The sequence below is a fragment of the Mirounga leonina genome, unplaced genomic scaffold (genome assembly GCF_011800145.1).
Source record: "Mirounga leonina isolate KUSES-001 unplaced genomic scaffold, KU_Mleo_1.0 Mir_488, whole genome shotgun sequence".
Classification (NCBI taxonomy): domain Eukaryota; kingdom Metazoa; phylum Chordata; class Mammalia; order Carnivora; family Phocidae; genus Mirounga; species Mirounga leonina.
Genome location: NW_023270777.1, coordinates 10009376 through 10023015, shown reverse-complemented (window position 1 = coordinate 10023015; position 13640 = coordinate 10009376). Strand labels below are relative to the sequence as shown.

At 42.8% G+C, this 13640-nt stretch overlaps 1 protein-coding gene and 1 long non-coding RNA gene across 5 annotated transcripts in view; one reads left to right on the top strand and one right to left on the bottom strand.

The window, feature by feature from the left end:
• AKAP10 (A-kinase anchoring protein 10) overlaps positions 1-13250 on the bottom strand; it is a 94048-nt gene extending 80798 nt beyond the window's left edge. For 2 of the 4 annotated variants that reach the window (XM_034989688.1, XM_034989690.1), the window contains exon 1: positions 7862-8103. In XM_034989688.1, the coding sequence (XP_034845579.1) occupies positions 7862-7949 (88 nt within the window). In that variant the 5' untranslated portion in view covers positions 7950-8103. Of the gene's footprint in view, positions 1-9; positions 31-7861; positions 8104-13245 lie in introns of those variants that run through there. The other 2 variants (XM_034989689.1, XM_034989691.1) reach the window with 2 other exon arrangements.
• LOC118000120 lies at positions 8199-8966 on the top strand. Its single transcript, XR_004676389.1, has 2 exons — positions 8199-8348; positions 8452-8966. It is a non-coding gene; the product is annotated as an uncharacterized LOC118000120 (long non-coding RNA).
• Positions 13251-13640: the final 390 nt, after the last annotated feature.

Below are 13640 nucleotides of genomic sequence, written 5' to 3'. Positions count from 1 at the left end.
AGCATCTACCTTCGGCTCAGGTAATGATCTCCAGGTCCTGGGATCGAACCCGGCATCAGGCTCCCAGCTCAGCCGGGAGTCTGCCTCTCCTCCCTCTGCCCCTCTCCCTGCTTGTACTCTTTCTCTCTCAAATGAATAAATAAAATCTTTAAAAAAGAAGAATTTCTTTAGAACACTATAAATGTAACCAATAGGTAACCAATGATGGGCATTTTTAATTAAAGTGGCTATTTAATGAATATTTTTCAAATGGTATTTGATGGTATTTTTAATTCATTTCCTTGATTTCCTTTGAAGGGCTATCCTTTCGTATTTATTGGGTATTTAGGTATCTTCTTTTATGGGCTGGCTATTCAATTCCTTTGTCCTTTACTTATTTGTAGAAATTCCATACATAGTCTGGATACTGATCCTTTGTGTTGCAAATACCTTATGTGTATTTTATTGTATGGAAGCTTTAAATTTTAATGTGGCCAAATTTACATTATGTGGATTGTATTTTCCTACCTCATTGTTTAAGATATCCTTTCTTAGCCCAAGATCAGATTTTTTTCCCCCTGTATTTTCTTCCATATGATTTCAAATTTTGCTTTTTTAAAATTCTGGGCTCTTAGCTACCTGTATTTATTTCTATTTGTCAGAAATCAGGAAACTACAGCCCATGGGCCAAATTAAGTTTTTATAAATAAAGTGTTAGTTTAACACAGCCACGTCCATTTGTTAACATACTATCTATGGCTACAAGGACACTGTCTTGTCTTTTACAGAGTTAGCAGACCCCTGATGTATATGATAAGAGATAGAAAAACCCTAATTGTTTTTTTTGCCAGAGGGATAGCAAACATCATTTACTGATTAGTCCAACCTTTCCCAACTGAACAGGAACTCTTTATATACCAAGTTCCCATACATACATAGGTCTGTTTCTGGGCATTTAATTCTACTGTCTTAATTACCTAACTATATAATCAGACTTTGGCAGGGCCAAGTCCTCTACCTTATTCTCTTTCGAAACTGTCTGCCCTATTAATTATAGGGTCAACTTGTCCTGATCCTAAAACCCCCATGGGAATTTTTAGAGTAGCACTGACTGAATGATTAATTTGGGGGAGAGTTCACATCTTTCTGGTATTGAGTCCTTCTATCTATGAACATAGTATACCTCTCCATTTACTTGGGTTTCCTTTCACGTCAAACTAGGTTTTGTAAACTCCATAAAGATTTTAGTCTTTTGTTTTTACTAGCATACAGCAGTACTTTAAACTGAGTTTTAAATACTTACATATAAATGCATTTATTTTAAAAACCCAGTTGAACTCTTAGGAGTTCTAATAGTGTGTGTAGATTTTCTTCAGTTTTTTAGATATGCAATCACGTTATCTGGGACTAATGATTCCTTTGTTCCCCCTCCCTCCCAAAACTTAAATTTCCCTTCTTTTTTGTTCTGTGTATGTGCTACTGTGAAGACTATATTAGCTTTCTTTTTGTCTAATATCCCTGATATGTTTTCCCATCCTTTTGCTTTTAACCTTCTCATGATCCTTTTTATACTAAACAGTATACAGGAGGAATCTAGTCTTTTCACTGAGACAGCCCATTTCTGCTTATTGTGATTACTGCTCTTGATTTCTAAAGATCATTCTTAAAACTTTAACTATGACTATGAATTTGTTGATTTCTCCTAGTAATTCTATATATTTTGCTTTATGTATTTTGAGACTGATATTGGTGCAAAGCAGTTCAGAGTTTTATCTTCCTACTACCCTGTTCATTTTTTCATAATGTAGTGACCTTTTTAGCCCTGATAATGTTTTGCGCTTTGAAGTATGTCATCTGCCACACAGCTTCTTCTGGTTAACATTTGTCTGCTATATTCTTCTATCCAGTTATTTTCAATTTCTCTATGTCCTTATGTTTTAGTTGTGTTCCCAGTAGTTTATGGCTGGATCTTATCCAGCCTTTTTGTTTTTTAGCTATACAATCTTCTGCTAGAATTTAGTCTATTTACATTTATTGTGACTACTGATCTATTTAGGTTTATTTCAGCCACCTTATTTTGTACTGCTGACTATGCTTTTTCTTGTTTCTCTGTTTCTTTTTATTATGAAACATCTAAAACAAAGACAATACTAGAATATAATTTGAGTAACACTCAGGCTTCTCAAATCTTAACATTATGCTATATTTGCTTCTGAAAAATTTTCAAAAGAAATAAGACATGTATGTGCAACTTAAGTCTCTCCCTGATCTCATTCCCCCTTCTCCCTAGGGAAATAATTTCATAAATTGAATATTTATTGTTTCTACTCATATTTTTATTCTTTAATATATTTCTATATCTATAAACAACATACAGTACTGATTGAAGGTTTTTAAACTTTATACAAGTGGTCCTACCAATTGCCATTCCCAACAGCAGCATACCCTAACCAAATCTTGGTATAGTCAGGCTTTAATCCCATCCCTCAGGACTTAACACCTCTCTCTTCTGTACCATTTTCTCCCTCTCTACCAGATCATTCCTATCAGCATACAAACATATTCTAGCATCTTTTATCTTATAAATCAATCAATCAATCAATCAATCCCTTAACCCAAGAGCCCCTTTCAGCTCCTTTTCACTGTAGTTTCTTGAAAAAGGTGTTTTTACTCTTGCTACTTTCCACACTTCACATTCTCCCTCCAACCCATTCCACTGATACCCCTCTCAAAGTCATCATTTACTTCCACATTATCAAACTGAGTAGTTATTTCTATCTTGATCTTGCAAGTGACATTCAACACAATACTCCCTTCTTTTTGAAACATTATCTTCTCTTAGCTTCCATGATATCACACTCCTATATAACTGGCATTTTATTTTCGATTCTCCTTTGCCAATGGTTCATGTTCCTCGATTTAACTTCTTTTTTAAAAAATTTTTTTAAAGATTTTATTTATTCATCTGAGAGACAGAGAGAGCACAAGCAAGGGGAGAGGCAGAGGAAGAAGGAAAAGTAGACGCCCTGCCAAGCCAGGAGCCTGACAGGGGGCTTGATCCCTGGCCCTGGAGATCATGACCTGAGCAGAAGGCAGACACCCAACCATCTGAGCCACCCAGGTGCCCCTCAACTTAACTTCTAAAAGCTGGCTTAACTCCAGAGCTTTCACCTAGGCTCCGTTCTTGTGTATGGTATGGCAGGAAATGCTACCTGGCCCACAGAACTCATTTTCCTCTTTCTAGCAAGAGGGCTGTAGCCTAGTAGCTAGTTACTAGCTGGCTAATTACTCTAATTTCCCAGAAGCTTTTGCAGTTATATATGACCATATGACTAACTCTCACCAATAGAAGATGAATAGAAATGATTATGTGCCACTTTCTGGCCAAAGCTTCCCTTTCCTCCTTACCATGGGTCAAAGGACTGAGGACAGACAGAAAGGGCTATGACCCAGTTTTGACAAAACAGACCATACCCTAAGGGAAAGAGGTGTAACAAGATGGGAGGAAAGTGATCCCTGAATGATTGTGAAGCAAAGCCACCCAATGAACTTGGACCGTTACACTCAAGAGAGTAATAAAAAAATCTATCTTGTTTGAGCCACTACACTTCGGTGTATCTTTGTTACAACAGCCTTAGCCTTTCAACATAACTAATTCACACATTTTATGTATTCTCTAGGTGATCTGATCTAGTCCCATGTCATTAATCATCAGTTATGCATAATATTTTTTCTTTTTAAAAGATTTTATTTATATATTTGACAGAGAGAGAGAGAGACCACAAGCAGGGGGAGCGGCAGGCAGAGGGTGAGGGAGAAGCAGGCTGCCTGCTGAGCAAGGAGCCTGATGCAGGGCTCAATCCCAGAATCCCGGGATCATGACCTGAGCCTAAGGCAGCAGCTTAACCGATTGAGCCACCCAGGCGCCCTTGCAAAATATTTTTAAAGCCAGAACCAGATCTCACATTCCGACCTCTTTCCAGAACTACAGACTCATACATCCCACTGCCTCCTCAATGTATCCACATGGATGTGTTATCACAAACTCACAATTGCCAAAAGACAGTTTTTAATTTTTCCTGCTCCAAGCTCTAAGCCCAAAGCTTTCCCAGGTTTTCTTCACTCCAATCACTTATTCAAGTTATGCTATTTCTATCTCCAAAACATATCCCATACCCAGTAAGTTCCAGCCTTCTTCAGGTTCCTTAAACACACCCAGCTATTGCTGCCTCAGGACATTGGTACTTCTAGTTCTTTCTGGCTAAAATGCAGTTCCTTTGATCTTTTGTGAGGCTGGCTCTCTCCCCTCATTCAGATCTCAAACTAAATACCATCTTCTCAGACAAGCCTTCCCTTATTATCTGAACAAATATTATCATCCTGTGATCTAATCCCACATCAGTTTAAATTCCCTGCTCAGCACTTTTTACTAGTGGATATTTTTTCTTGTTTTTATTCACTTATTCAACAAATATTTACTAAATTCCTAACTATACCCAGGCACTGACCTAGACATGGGGATACAGCTGTGAACAAAATCAGCTTCCATCTTAATAAAATACAGAGAAAAGTAGATGGTGATAAATGCTGTAGAGAAAGTAGGCAAGATAGGAGTGCAGGGGCTAGGGACTGCAATGTTAAACCTAAGATGAACAGAGAAAGCCTCACCAAGATGCCAAATGATCAAAAACCTGAAGAAAATGAGAGAGCAAAATAGTGGGTGTCTGTGGGAAGAGGTTTCCAGGCAGAGAGAAAAAATAAGTGCAAAGGCCCTGAGGCGGGAATGTATTTGACAACAAAGAGGCTAATATAAATGGAACAGTGATGGAAAAGGAGAGGAGGAGATGAACACAGAGAGGAAATGGGAACTAGATTAGGGAGGGCCATGTATAGGAAGTTACTGGAGGAATTTGAACAGAGATGTGGCGTAACGCATTTTGAAAATATACCACAGGGGTCAAGGATGGAAGAAGGGAAAACAAATTGAAGCCTACAGCAACATCACTCTGCTTTTCCTATTTCCCTTTTGTCTTTAAAGATTTTATTTATTTATTTGACAGAGCGAGCGGGTAAACAAGCAAGCACGGCGGGGGGGTGGGGGGAAGAGCAGAAGGAAAGGGAGAGAGAGAATCCCAAGCAGGCTCCACGCTCAGTGCGGAGCTCAATGCAGGGCTCAATCTCACGACCCTGAGATCATGACCTGAGTCAAAATCAAGAGTCGGACACTCAACCGACTGAGCCACCCAGGCGCCCTTGCTTCCTCTACTTTCATAAAACCAGCTTCCTCTTAACATTTAAGCTGAGATTTGAATGACATCCTCTCAGAGGACTTCCTTAACTGTCCAATCTAAACAGAGATGACCACCTAGACCAGGGAGTTAATAGTCAGGGATGGCGAGAAAAGGCTGAATTTGGTTACATTCTGGGGTAGGCTTAGCAGATTTGCTAATGTAGATATAGAGTAGGAGAGAAAGAGAGGTTCAAGAAGGTACTAAAGTTTTAGCCTGAGCAATTAAAAGACCAGAAATGCAATTTACTGAGGTGACAAAAAATCTGGAGTTAAATTTTAGATATAGTTAGTAAAAGATCCATCTGTTAGTCTATTATTTCTATTAATAGATACAACTATATCTATTAGGTAGAGGTATAAAGTGGACCAACAGTTGGATGTATATACCATTCCTAATTCAGGGGAGAGAATTCAAGCTGGAGATGTAAATTCAGGAGTCATCAGCATATAGGTGGTATTTAAAAATGGTATTTAAAGACTGGATGGGATCCCTAAACAGAAGCATCTCCAGCTTCTACTCTTGCCACATTCAGTCTGCAAAAAGCATCTACAATGATCTTTTTATAACATAAGATCAAATCATTCCTCTTTAAAAATTTTTAAGGGGCACCTGGGTAGCTCAGTGGGTTAAGGGTCTGACTCTTGATTTCAGCTCAGGTCATGATCTCAGGGTCATGAGATCCAGCCCCGAAGCGGATGTAGCCTGCTTAAGATTCTCTCCCTCTCCCCTGCCCCTCTTGTGCTCTCTTTCAAAAAAAAAAAAAATTTTTTTTTTAAATAGTGTCCCTGCATTTGGAATAAAACCTATGGCCTACAAAGCTCTGAATCTTGTCTACCTCTCTAAGCCCAAATCACAGTGGCCTTCCGTCCTTCCTTGAAGGGCACCAAACTCTTTCTTGACTCACCACCTTTGAACATGCTCCTCCCTAGCCTCTGTTACCTCCTACTGATTCCTCAGCTCTAAGTGTCAAGGTCACCTGCTGAGGCTTTTCTCTAATATCAAACCAAAATATGCTTCTCCTCTCACCTTATCTGTGTTATAACATGTTACCAATTTGTAAATACACACAGGTACTGAAAGAGATTTATTGTCTGTCTGCCCCAGCAGACAATAAGCTCCATAGGTGCAGGGACTTAGTCTTGTTCAGTGCTTAATAATGAGGGCCTAACACAGTGCCTGCCAAGCAGCAGACATTCAATAGTATTTGTTGAACAGAGACAACGGTCTATTACGCAACATGCAATCTGCCTCATTATACATAGAATGCTTTCTCTCCCCTTAAAAAAAACAAAAACAAAGGGGCGCCTGGGTGGCTCAGATGGTTAGGCGTCTGCCTTCGGCTCAGGTCATGATCCCAGGGACCTGGGATCGAGTCCCGCATCAGGCTCCTTGCTCAGCGGGAAGCCTGCTTCTCCCTCTGCCTCTCTCTCTCTGTCTCTTATGAATAAATAAAATCTTTAAAAACAAAAACAAAAACACAAAACCTACTTTAACACTGTCAAACAAATTAGAGCTATAAACTACACCAAGATACCTTATCAACAAAGCTTCCTTGTACCATTTTACAGGTTTCCTTCATTCAGCAGTGCTTTCATTCATTCATCACAGTTTCATTCACTCACCCCATGACATCAGTTACTAAAACTCTACTTGTACTTAAAAGGAATTCTTGAATTCATATCTGAATGGGGCCTTCAGGAATCATCTAATTCTCGGTTGAAAGAGGAGAAAAAAGTGGGTTAACGCTTTTCTGTCCCAGGTGACAGAAAGTAGCAGAGCAGTCATGTGAACCCAAGTCCCTGATACGGTTTGGTGTTTTTTTTTTTGTTTGTTTTTCTCTTGTACCTTTTCTCTTAAATAACAAGAATTGAAAGAACCAGTATCATCCAAAAAGACCTCCACTTGTTCATTTTGGATATATATTTTGAATGCAACACGACAACTTTATCCAGGATCAAAATTAAGCTGCCTCTACTTAAAAACTGGGCAGCTATTACAACTGAAAATCAGAAATACAAGGAGTTTACAAAGTGAGCGTTCCAATAGTTAGTCCACTTGCTAAGTCATCAAAAGAAATAATCTTCATTAGGGAACTTTTAGCAATAAGTAATGTTATTTTAGGAACTGCAGGATTCCCCCTCCCCACACCCCCCAGAAAAGGGAAACTAGAAAATAGCACCAGTTGAAGAAAACAGCTTTTTCACATGTTGCTTTTAGACATAAAACCCTCAATATTCAGAAAAGTCAGAGACTTCCGTAACACGGTACTAAAAGAATTTCTTTTCTGGATCCGCCGTTTAGACACGCACGCACACAAACGCGAAAACTGTTTCTGCGCAAACGGGCATTAACTTGTACGGGCTTCGGCAAATACTTTTGGACCAGCGAGACGATTCCCCTCTGACCTCGCGCGAGGAGACCACCTTCTCCCTCCCTGCAGAGTCCCGGAGCAAAGCAAGGCACGCAGGGGGGGGGTCTGCGCGGAGGCCGAGGGCCTCGCCGCCACCCGGGAGGAAGCCCGTGCAGGCCCACCTGCCCCACCGCCGCCCCTGAGGCCCGGCCTGACTCCCCGCCGGAGCCCCGTCTGCTACCTTTCCGCCGGAAGAAGGACATGGCGGGGCCCGGGTCGGGGCGGAGGGCGCGGGGGGACTGTCGCGGGGAGGGCCCGGCTCCCCTCATTCAGCAACCGGCCCGGACTTCCGGGTCCGCAGCGGCCGCCGCACTAGCCTGAAAAGAGACCCTTCTTCCGGGTGTGGGCCCCACCGCCTCCTCGAGAAGCCCAGGCAGCTCCTGCCGCCATATTATCAACAAGCCGCCCGCCCGGAGTTCCGGTCCTTCCCCGCGCGAGGCTTCACGGGAGGCCGCGCCGCCGGCCCCGCCCCCATCCCCGCCTCCTCTCGTGGGTGCGGGGGCTCGCGCCCGGCCCGCCCACGTGACCCTGCGCGCGTGCGTCTTGTGCCCTTTCCCAGGTCCCGCGTCGCTGGCCCGGGTGGAGAGATGCCGCGCGAGAGTGACCGTCCCGGAGCCGGAGCGCCCCCCAACCCCCCGACCTTGGAGCTGTATGGCGCGGTGTCTCAGGTTTGGGGCGGCCGGCCGTGGGCACTCACAGCGTGCCCTTGTACACGAGGCGAGGCCTGCACTGCCACGCTCCGGCTTAGCCGCTTCTGTTTCTCCGTTCCAGTTAGCTGACCGGCCAGAGCAGCTTCCCCCTGCACCGCCGGGCCTGCTCTCCCAGGCGAGCAGAGCCCCCCACCCCGCCCCGGGTCGCGCGGGTACCAGGAGGTCACGGTGCCTCGAAGAGGGAAGAGGAGGCATAACCTGCTTTATGCGGCTCCACTGGCTTCTCAATCACAGTGACCTCGGCAATAAAAAGAAGTGGGCTGATTTTCAGAACCAAATCCCTGCACCAGTGCTCAAGGTTGAAAGGGACGGTAAAATAAAAGCATCGCCAGTAATTACAAGGCAAACTCGTGAACGATCCTTCAAGCTTTGTTCAACTGCCTTTTCCCCAGTAACTCTGGCCCTCCATCCATCCCTAAAGCAGAGGGAAACAAGTCTTCCCCCCCCCCCACCAACCCCCACCAGTGTCCCTCACCACCTGGTGAGTGCGCTGATTGGGTAATAATTGTAGCCTTGGGGGTACTCCTTTGAGGAAGGACTCTGGAAGTTAGCACTCAATAAATGTTCACTGAGGTTTGTTTTTTTTTTACATCAGTGAAGGCCATCACGTGACGGTCGGTCGGGAGCAACAGGATCAAAAAGAGTCCAACTTATCCAAGATTATGAAGTGTCAGTATTGGGACCATAATTAGAACCCGGGGTCTTTTCACTATATAATTAGAGAAACTTAATAGGTTTGTTTGTTTTGGTCCCAGGCCTGTGAGGTAGTCACAGCTGATAGTTATTGAAAGTTTTCTATGCAGTTACTGTGCCGGACCCTCCAGATTAATAATGGTCCTTGGGTCAGTCTTGGTGTGGGGAAAACTAGGCACAGAAAAATATCTTGGGGCGCCTGGGTGGCTCAGATGGTTAAGCGTCTGCCTTCGGCTCAGGTCACGATCTCAGGGTCCTGGAATCGAGTTCCGCATCGGGCTCCCTGCTCCTTGGGAGCCTGCTTCTCCCTCTGCCTCTCTCTCTCTCTCTCTGTCTCTCATGAATAAATAAATAAAATCTTTAAAAAAAAAATCTTGCCCAAGGTCACAAGCTAACTAGGGATGAACCCTGGATTTCAAACTTAAGAGAGTCACCTCCAAAGCTAAAGATCGAATGTCTTGCTGCCTGGGTAAAGAGAGTGTGGCCAGGCAGAAGCGAGAGAGACTGGCCGAGGCTCTGGATGCCTGAGTGTATCCTCGACCTGAGTTGGTGCTGAGAATGGATGTCTGTTTAACTCCTGTGGGCCTCAGTAGAGGCAGCAAGGGGATTTGGGCAGTGTCTGTCCTCCAGCGATCAGAGGGGCTGTTGGAAACCAGGCTGCACTCAGGAGAACCACTTTGCTGCCTGCGGCCAATAAAACCAAAGGTCTTGCCCTTCGCTCCCGGGAAATGGAGATTGGCTGAAGTCAAGGAAGAGTGCGGCCGAGGTGCAGTTGATATAAGGGAATAAGTGGGATCTAGCAGAAGTGTAAGGACAGGGCATCCACACACTTGGCAAGAAAGCACAGTGCCCTTCTCTCTTTCCCTTCTCCCCCGGAGTTCAATCCCTTGGCAGCGCCTTTTTGTATTTGTTGACTGGTTAGTTTCCTGGGTCAGAAGAGGGAGTGCAAGAAATCCCCTGAATATCATCACTGAACGGGAACAGTGCCAAGGAATATGGGGGGAATGTTCTAATACCTGTAAGTCGTAAACCCTTCCTCGTTTTCTCTAAGCATAGAATCAGTGTAAAAGCAGCGTCCTACCCTGCCTTCCTTTGTGATTACTGCTCTTGAGCCCCTCCTCGCAGAAATGCTGGAGCTGTCTTTACTCCTCCAGGCAGCAGAATATGTATTCTCAGTGAGGTAGTAATTCCTGCCATTATTTCTTAAGTACTTCTGTGCTCTCAGTATACTAAGTGCTTTATAATCACAATCTCAGTGTATCCTTTACATTCTCCCCTCGCCAAAAAAGACCCCATGAGATGGCTTAATATCATTACCCCCGATTTACAGATGATGACCTTGAGGCTCAGAGTAATTTACCCAGGGAGCACAAGGCTAGAAAGGGGTAGAGACAAGATTTGGACCACTGTCAGTCTGACTCCAGGCTCTTTGCTCATACTGCTTGCTCCTGTCTTTTTCTCCCAACTCCAGCTAATACCTATTCAGCTGATGTTCCAGCATGGAGTGTCTATTTATTGGGCAAATACAAGGCGATGAGTGATAGCTAGTAGTGCAGATGCCTTCTGAATCATCACCCATTAAAGGGTTTATACGCTTAGGGAAGCTTTAAGTGTACTGTACTACCATTTAATCTGTAGGAATTTGATGACCCACAGATGAATAAAGTTAAAATAAAACAAGAATATAAAAATAAGCAGGAGTATTCCATTCGCCTGAATACCCAGTTGTGGCAAACTGGATATTCTGCATTGCATTTCTAAATTAATTTGTTAAAGCCACTTTAATTTACACATAAAACAAAATAAATTTTCACCAGAAGGAATCCCTTTAATTATATTCCTAATTTTTTAAAGATTTTATTTATTTATTTTTGAGAGAGAGAGAGAGATCAAGCATGCACACGCACAAGCCAGGGTGGAGGGAGGGGCAGAGGATGAAGCCGACTTCCCCCTGAGCAGGGAGCCCAACGCAGGACTCGGTTCCAGGACCCTGAGATCATGACCTGAGCCGAAGGCAGACGCTTAACCAACTGAGTCACCCAGGCGCCCATTATATTCCAAATTTTAAGGGAATCCTCAGTCTTTTTTAAGATTAATTTATTACTTGGGGGGGGAGGGGCAAAGGGAGAGACGGAGTGAGTCTCAAGCAGACTCCACACTGAGCGCCGAGCCAAACATGGGGCTCGATCTTACGACCCACGAGATCATGACCTGCGCAAAACCAAGAGTCAGACGCTTAACTGACTATGCCACCCAGGCGGCCCCCTCACAGTCTTTTTATAACAGTTGTATCAATCACAACAAATCAGCGAGGTAATTATCACAAAGCCAGTGAATAAAAACACCTTTTACAAATTTAATGAAAAATTCTATAACAAACATTCCAACAAATGTAGTTGTCTATATCAAACATTCATAACCTGAAGGAAATTATTCAAATAAATCTTTTGACACTATAGGAAAAAAAGTTCCCTGTACCAGATAAAAACAAACTCAGATTTATGACAAGTCTCAGAATATGTATTGCTGTAACTTACAATTCTCATCAACTCTCAAAGGCTAATTCTTAAACCAGTGTTTTACATTCTCAAAAGCATTTGCATCCACAGCTTTGTAAAATTTATCTCTAAGAAAAATCGTGGCCTCTGAGTTTAGCTTTAATCAAAGCTAAATCAAAGCAATTTGGGCTTAATGTAATTTTTGTCTTCTATAGTCTCTAATCATGCCAGATAAATGGGAGTTTAGTGCACATTTTTCCCATCAAAGGAACCCGAAACAAGTAGGAGATATGACAATAATCTCTTAAATATGCATAACAGAGACTTCCTTACATACACCCCTGGGGCATAACATCCTTGATCTGCTCTGGAGGTAAGACTATGACACATAACTACTCTCAAATACTTCTTCGCAGGTGGTCTACAAGCATGTACTCCCCGGCCTCTAGAATTATAAAAGCAGTTCTCACTGGAGGTGGGGTTGTGGAAACCCACTTTCTTACAGCTGCCCAAGACACACTTCTGTCCATAAGTCCCCTTAATAAACCATTTCTTGTCAAGCTGAAGTTGTTGGCCTTTTCCTTCAGTCTTTCCTTTGGCCTTTGGAGGTCCCCTTGCATATACCTCCCTCTCATGAAATAACTTCTAATAACAGTAAAGCAGGTCATGTGGACTAGTCACCTGCTGTGGAAAACTAAAAAAGGAAAACTAAACCCAAAAACTGCAAGACATTGAGGCAGTAAGAAGATAATGAAAAATTATCAGATGAAGAGAGAGCAGAAAAACAAAATCCAGTGAATCAAGTCCCGCATTTGGGACCTCTTTTCTGGGAGCTTCCCTGTTCAGGGAAAAGAGACTGAGAAGCTAGCTGAGTGGTGCTTTTGATGATGTCACAGACATTAGGACAAAATTTGCAGCTCCAGGCTTGCTTTGGGTCAGGATTCTGAAAAAGCTACATCAGAAGTAAACCAGCCCTTTCCAGGGATGGCAACCCAGCTTCAAGTCATCTGTGTGACGCAGGAAATCTTAACCCCCAGCAATTCATCAAGAAAATTCTGATTCCTGGTGCCCTGGGTGCCTGGTGGAAGCAAATAAAAATCCACATGGAATAAGATAATACCACCCAAGGTCTCAAATTATTTCCATAAACGATTGTTCAAACATAATGTCTGGCACACGATCACAGATACCAGGTGCATGAGGAGATAAGACGCTGGGAACAAGAGCCAAGAAAAATGATAAACAATAGAAATAGTGATACAGGAGCTCCAGGTATGGAATTATTGGTCATAGATTTGAACATACTTATGCTTATTATGATCAAGGATGTAAAAAAGAACATTGGAAATTTGGGCAGAGAACTGGAAAGTATAAAAACTGACAGAATATAGACGAAAAAGAAGCAACTAGAAATTCTAGAACGGAAAAAAACAAAATAATTGAAACCAAGAACTAAATTGATGGATTTGTAGGCAGAGTTACAATAGAGAGAATTTGTAAAATGGAAGACAGGTCAGAAGAAAATATCCAGAATGAAGCATGTAGTGAAGGTGAGAGACATAGAGAAGAATTCAGTGAGGTCTACCATATGCTTGATGAGAGTCCCAGAAGGGGAGAAGAGAGAGAATGTAGCAGAGGAGATATTTGAAACATTAATGGCTGACAATTTTCCTGAAGTGAAGACAGAAACCAGCCTACCAATTCAAGAATCACTATGAGGGGCTCCTGGGTGGCTCAGTCAGTTAAGTATCCTACTCTTGATTTCAGCTCAGATTATGATCTCAGGGTCGTGAGATCGAGGCCCTCATTGGGCTTCACACTGGGCATAGAGCCTGCTTAAGATTCTCTCGCTCTCTCTGCTTCACCCCTCCACCCCCGCTAGCACACTCTCTCTAAAAAAAAAAAAAATCACTATGAACTCCAAACAAAAGGAAATATACACCTAGACTATTATAATGAAAATTCAGGAAATAAAAAAACAAAAAAAAATTACTTTTTAAAAGATTTTATTTATTTATTAGAGAGAGAGTGTGTGCGTGAGTGGGCAGGGGAGGGGCAG